Source organism: Alligator sinensis, unplaced genomic scaffold (assembly GCF_000455745.1).
Source record: "Alligator sinensis unplaced genomic scaffold, ASM45574v1 scaffold319_1, whole genome shotgun sequence".
In the NCBI taxonomy this organism is placed as follows: domain Eukaryota; kingdom Metazoa; phylum Chordata; order Crocodylia; family Alligatoridae; genus Alligator; species Alligator sinensis.
The window spans coordinates 343,298-349,474 of NW_005842375.1; the positions used below are offsets into that span (position 1 = coordinate 343,298).

A 6,177-nucleotide genomic window follows, 5' to 3' on the forward strand; every position below is an offset into this window, starting at 1 on the left:
GGGGGGGGGGGGGGGGTCAGTACAGTTGAGGTCTTGGAACATATCCCTATTTGTTACATGGTAAAGTGGGTTCCCTTTATGCAAATTCAAGTTATGTGCTGTTTTCCAGGAACACAGGTACAGCATAAAGCAAGGGAAACCTGTACAAGCCAAAAGCATGCCATTGTTGTGAAGAAGGTTAACAGCATACTGGGCTGTATTAGCAGGAGTGCTGCCAGTTATAGGGCCCTCTTTGGACATGCCTTCGATTTGGATTTGGCCCAAATCAGGGACAGCTGTCCCCGACTCGATTTAGCCAAATCCAAATCTGAACATTTGATGCTGATTTCGGACAGACACAGCTTTGAAAGGTTTTTTTTTTTTTTTTTTACATACCTTGAGATAGCAGCCGTGGCTCACGATCGCTGTGATGCTGGGGCTCATGGAGCATCCCACAAGAGCGCAGGGGGGCCCTTCATGTGCTCAGCAGCAAAAGCAGAAGTGGACCGGAAATACTTCAAGTCCACTTCTGCATCTGCCAGCAGACCTGGAAGTGAACCAGAAGTGCTTCTGGTCCACTTTCAGGTCTGATGCTGAGCACGCAAGGGAGGCCCCCACGCTTCTGTGGGATGCTTCACACACCCCAGTGTTGCAGCATTCACAAGCCCCTGCTAGCTAGAGGTATGTAGGAAAAAAACATTTAAAGCTGTCTCTATGTCCAAATCTCAGAGTTCCGATTCAATTAGGGGATGTTAAAGGGTCCTCCAATTTGACTCAGATTCGGAGATCTGGCTGCTGAATCGAATCAGGGACCAAAGCCTTGCACAGCCCTACTGCCAGTAGATTGAGAAAAAGTGATTGTTCCCCATTAGACAGCATTAACAAAGACATATCTGGAGTAGTGTCCAGTTTTGGGACCCCTCCCCTACAGAAAGGATGTGGACAAATTAGAGAAAATCTAGCAGAGGGCAACAAAAAATGGTGAGGGGCCTGGGGCACATGATTTCTAAGGAAAGACTGAGAGAACAGGGCTTATTTAGTCTGGAGAAGAGAAGACTGAGGGGGGATTTAATAGCAGCCTTCAACTACCTGAAGGGGGGTTACAAAAAAGATGGAGCTGGACTATTCTCAGTAGTGGCAGATGACAGAACAAGGAGCAATAGTCTCAAGTTGCAGCAAGTGAGGTTTAGGTTAGATATTTAAAAAGTAGGGGTACACCAACATTTTGGGGGTCAATACAGATAGCCAATTTTTAAGGAGGCATGTCAGCCAATACCAATCCAATTTCTGATGCAGCTGGGTCCAGCTGGTAAGTTGGTTTTGGTGCATGCACAGAGAAGTTCTTGGCCAAATTAGGCTGATTTCCAGTATAGTCAATTTTCTTTACATCAGTGCCGATCTGATATTGGACCAATGTATCAGTGCACCTCTAAAATGAGCCTCTCACTAGGAGGGTAGCAAAGCAATGGAACAGGTTACCCAGAGAGGTTGTGGAATCTCCATCCTTGGAGGTTTTTAAGACCCAGCTAGACAAAATCTTGGCTGGGATGATCTAGTTGGGGATGGTCCTGCTTTGAGCAGGGGGTTGACCTCCTGAAGTCCCTTCTAACCATAATTTTCTATGGTTTTGTTCTCCTGCTCTCTACAGAAGAGGAGATACCATCCTCCAGGCTGATAGACTGAGTTTCTGGCAGAGGTAAAATTGAATAAGTCAACGCATTAGTAAAGCATATGGCTTACCAGATCCTTTTGAAAGGCTGTAAGGTATTTACAGTTGCGATCCCTTTGAAATAGGAGTAACAATGCAACACCTGCCTCACAATAACCAGCTGCCAACTTCACGCCTTCAGCCTGTAAGTTTCCTTACCTCTTCCTACTCCACTCTGCATTTGTGCTTCTCAGACTACTGGAAGAGCTGATGAAGTTATTTGTCAGGAAATCTTTAAAGCTTGCTTGGGGCTTCTCTAAAATAGCAACCAAGTTCTCTTCTAGGACAAGCCACAGAGCATCGCTTGCCCTGTTAATGCCACCTAACTCTTATTGTTAAGTGATCATGGCAGCAACTCCTATACAGCAACATTAAGGTGAGGAATGATCTCTAACCACAGAAAGGACACAGCCAATGACAAAAAAATGCTGCAGGACACGTTAGAAATTAGTTTTGTACAACCACCAATACTCTTCCCCATGATAAAGTTATGAGTCTCTACCTTTTAGAGAAAAAAAAATCATTCTAGAAGCCAGAATATAAAGCAGCTTGTAATTAACTTACAAGCAACAAGGATACATTTTCTAAAAGTTCAGCATACACTCTAAGCCAGGCTTGTCCAACATGCAGCCCCCCAAGCCATTTTCTGAGGCCCGAGGTGCTGCGATGAGAAACTAAAGTAAACACTGTACTTTCGTTTTGCGATTTTAGGGTATTCTTTCCCAGAAAAGACAATAATTCACTGAAACAGATGCAAATTAAAACCAATTTAGCCCATGTGGAAACTTATTTTGAAATAAGTTAATTTAGCCAAGTTTGGTTTTACTTGCCCTGAACTTGATTCCCCCTAGCAATTTATCCTAAAATACATCTATGTATAAATTTGCACCAGAAAGAGGTACACCAATTTCAAATTGCATCTTATTTTAACACACATTTGTATATGGATCTGCTCTTATACAGCAGATGTCAGAAATCTTGACCTCCAAAAGGAATGAGGTTTTAACAACTCAGGCTACAGCAGATGTGAAGAAAGCTGCCATTAAACTTTAACCAGGCACTGTTCCTGGACAATCCCAATTGCCTCCATTGCCACCCAAGGAAATTTATTCTCCAATACAGGATGAAGCTTTAAAAAAAAAAAAAAAAAGTAAGAATCTTTGACTGTGGTCAGTCTGAACAATCATGCCTGTATAAAGGCAAATGGCATGTTGCTCCAGAGAAGTTTAAGCTTATAAACTGCACCCGTGACCCTTAAAGCTTAAGAAACAAGTTGGAAAGTTTCAAGTTATTTGTAGGTTAAGTGTTACACCATTATTTGACAAGGCACAATGCCAACTTCATCATATAATCTATTACATTCAGTCTCACTTAAGAATTATTGCCCTGTCTTTTATCCCCACTGTTGTGGAAGCTTGTGACAAGGCATTTCTGCTATCACTTAGGATCCTCATTTCTTTGTACTTCTTTACTAGGGCTGGGCAAAGGTTTGGGTGGCGAATCAATTCGAAGGAGATTCGGCCTGATTCAGTGGCCGAATCTCCAAAACAGAATCGAATCAGGGGACCAAATTAAAGGTCTGAATCAATTCAAAGGTCTCCGAATCTTCAGAAAAGGTTTGGAGAGCTTTGATGGTTCAGGCAGTCCCCAGTGGCTGCAGCAGGGAGCTGCAGGTGACTCTGAGTTGGTAAGTACTAGGGGCATGGGAGAGACCCCTGCCAGCCCTCCGACCCCCACCTGCTCCCCCAGCCGGCACCAGCTCCTGGTACTTAAAAAAACCCAAACAAACAAAAAAAAAAGTGCTCACCAGGTGCTGTTGGGCAGGGGGCAATCCCCACTGCCCCCTGCTGCATGGGGAACTCTGTATGAGCCCCCAACCCACCCCCGCTCCTCCCCATGGTTGCCCTGCCTGGGCCAGCTCCAGCCCTTTAACAAAAAAAAGCCCCAGGACTCGCTGCTCCTGCAGCAGCCTCAGGGCGTCAGGGGCTCGTGCAGAGCCCCCCACATGGCATGGGGGATCACCCCCCGCTGGCAGGAGTGGTGAATCCAGGGGGGGGGTTTTGGTTGTTGTTTTTTTTTTCTTAAAGGCCCAGAGCACTGGGCAGGGCACCTGTGGTGGGGCTGGGAACAGAGGGCTCGTGCGGAGCCCCCCCATGCAGTCTGGAGCAGCGGGGATTACTCGCCTGCCTGGCAGCACCCGCTGAGTCAGGGTTTTTTTGTTTTTTTATTTATTTTTTAAACCAAGAGCTGGGGTGGGCAGGGGATGGGCCTGGCCTGGCTGATTTGGAGATTCGGCAACAGCTGCTAGCAGGACCCCCTAGGGGTCGCCAATGACTTTGAACACCCTACCTGAACAGTTTTAGGGGGTTTTTTGCACACAAAAAAATAAAAAATAAAAAAAAAAATACAAGAAGCCTTATACTATATTACTTTGTGTACTCATCCCCGGGGCTATTTTATTAATAGAAATGATCAGAACCATTAAGAATCACACTGACTTTTTCTTTTATAGCAGTAGAGAAGGCAGAAGTAAGGTGAAGCTTTTTAAAGTACCACAGTAAATAAAGTGTTAAATATCCCACATGTACTTTATTAGAACGAACTATGTCTGCTTATGCTAATATTATGTTAATTACAACTTTTTACATTAAGCCAGAGGAGGTAAATATCTCTATGCTTTCTTATTTGTAAAAGAGTTTCCATGCAGCACACAATAAGTCAGGCAGAGCCAGGACTAGGATTTATGAGTTTCTAGGTACAAAGAACCCAGAAGGTTCCAATTTTTACTTAACGAGAATTACATTATTTGCTCCTACAAGTTATACAAGGTTCTTGGCATACTACCAGTTAAACCTGCCCTTGTCAAGCCCCAGACCTATTTACATCTAGCCATCTATAAGCAGTAGATTAAAATAATGGTTTGGTATAATTAAATGATTGCATCTTTATTTGCTATTTTTCTATGTTAAGATTTTGTGAGAATAATTTGATGGCCAGTAGCAGTGACAAATAACCCTCAAATATAGTGTATCCACAGCAGATGAAGTGTTTACATTTCTAGGACTTTGATTACAATTTACAATTAAACTTGTTTTGGAATTTAGAAGGCACTTTTCATTACCTTTGCTCTGTAGATGTATCCCAGAACCACTACCACAACTTCAGTGATAAAAACCAAAAGGAGGATGATCACAAACTGAAAGATACAACCCAAAATATTTTTGTAAACAGAAAAAATAGCTTGATTAACATACTTTTTAACAGCTCACACACTGCCTCATCTAGAAATGCTGATATGCTAACTTGATAAATACTCTAAAATAAGCCACATAGTTTATTAAGTCTATCTCTAGTCACATTCAACTAAAAAAGTTAGGGGTGCACAAAGATTTTTTGGGCCCATACCGATGGCCGATTATTAATGAGTCATATCAGCCAATAATGATCCGATTGCCAATATGCAAGCCCGGCAGCTTGGAGAGCAGCGTCCGGCTGGTAAGTCTGCTGTAGGAGGAAGGGGTGGGGAGAGAGAAAGGGGGGGGCGCGCAGGTGATAGACAAATTGAGGCCCTTTGGTGAAGGAGGGAGTGGGGCTGGGGCAGGCACTGCCCAGCCAGGGTGGGGCAGGGCGAGGGACAGAGCCATGAGTAGCTTGTCCAGGGAGTACAGGGGAGGCTCCCACTGCTGCAAAATGAACTTCTAATTCAAAAGGAGCACAATCTTACACTGACCTAACCTGTGAGAAGCAGAGGCAACCTTTGATTAACTTCTACTCTAGAAGGTAAGTAGAGTACGGTTGTCAAATGATGAAAAAATTTGATCGCGATCAGTTGCACAATTACAAAAATTAGTTGCAATTAAATCAAGATTTTAAAACTACACGGCTAAAACTCAAGATTATGCATAGAAAAACTCCAAATTATGCAAAATTATGCAGGTGCTTTCTATGGTTGGGTGGTAGGTGTATGTGGGGTTTGGAACCTGTGTAGGGGGAGCCTGCACAAGCCCTGGCAGGATGCCCAATCTAAGTGGGGTCTCTGTGGAGCTGCCTAGGCACAGGTGTGCACTCTCCCCTCCCTGTCTTCCTGCTGCAGCTGCCCAGAGCCTATGTCCCTGGGACTCATTGCAGCAGGGCTGCCTGACATCCTCAGGACCTACAGCTCAGGCCTGGGGCAGGTCAGAACCGCCTAGGAGTTCCAGCATAACCTACCTGCAGGCTGGTGGGTCCCCACACTGCCGCCCCCCCCACCCACAGGGGCCCAGACCAGACCAGGCATGCAAGAGCAGTGGGATTCCCATGGAGCCACCTCCCCCAGCTTGTACCGTGCCACATGCCTGGCCCCAGCCCAGCACCACTGGAGCCTGAGCTGTGCTCAGAGCCACTGCTCTCTTCCCTGCACCACCCAGACTTTTGCCAGGACTCACATGGAGCCACTGGACCCTGGTGGGAGTCCAGGCAGCGCAGGGAGGAGACCAGCAGCTCTGCCTGGT

General features: G+C 45.3%; 1 protein-coding gene across 1 annotated transcript in view; it reads right to left on the reverse strand.

Moving 5' to 3' along the window:
* Positions 1 to 6,177, reverse strand: part of TSPAN3 (tetraspanin 3) — a 40,218-nt gene that overhangs the window by 16,170 nt on the left and 17,871 nt on the right. The window contains exon 3 of the mRNA XM_006029381.3: positions 4,809 to 4,883. Within this exon, the coding sequence (XP_006029443.1) occupies positions 4,809 to 4,883 (75 nt within the window). The remainder of the gene's footprint in view (positions 1 to 4,808; positions 4,884 to 6,177) is intronic.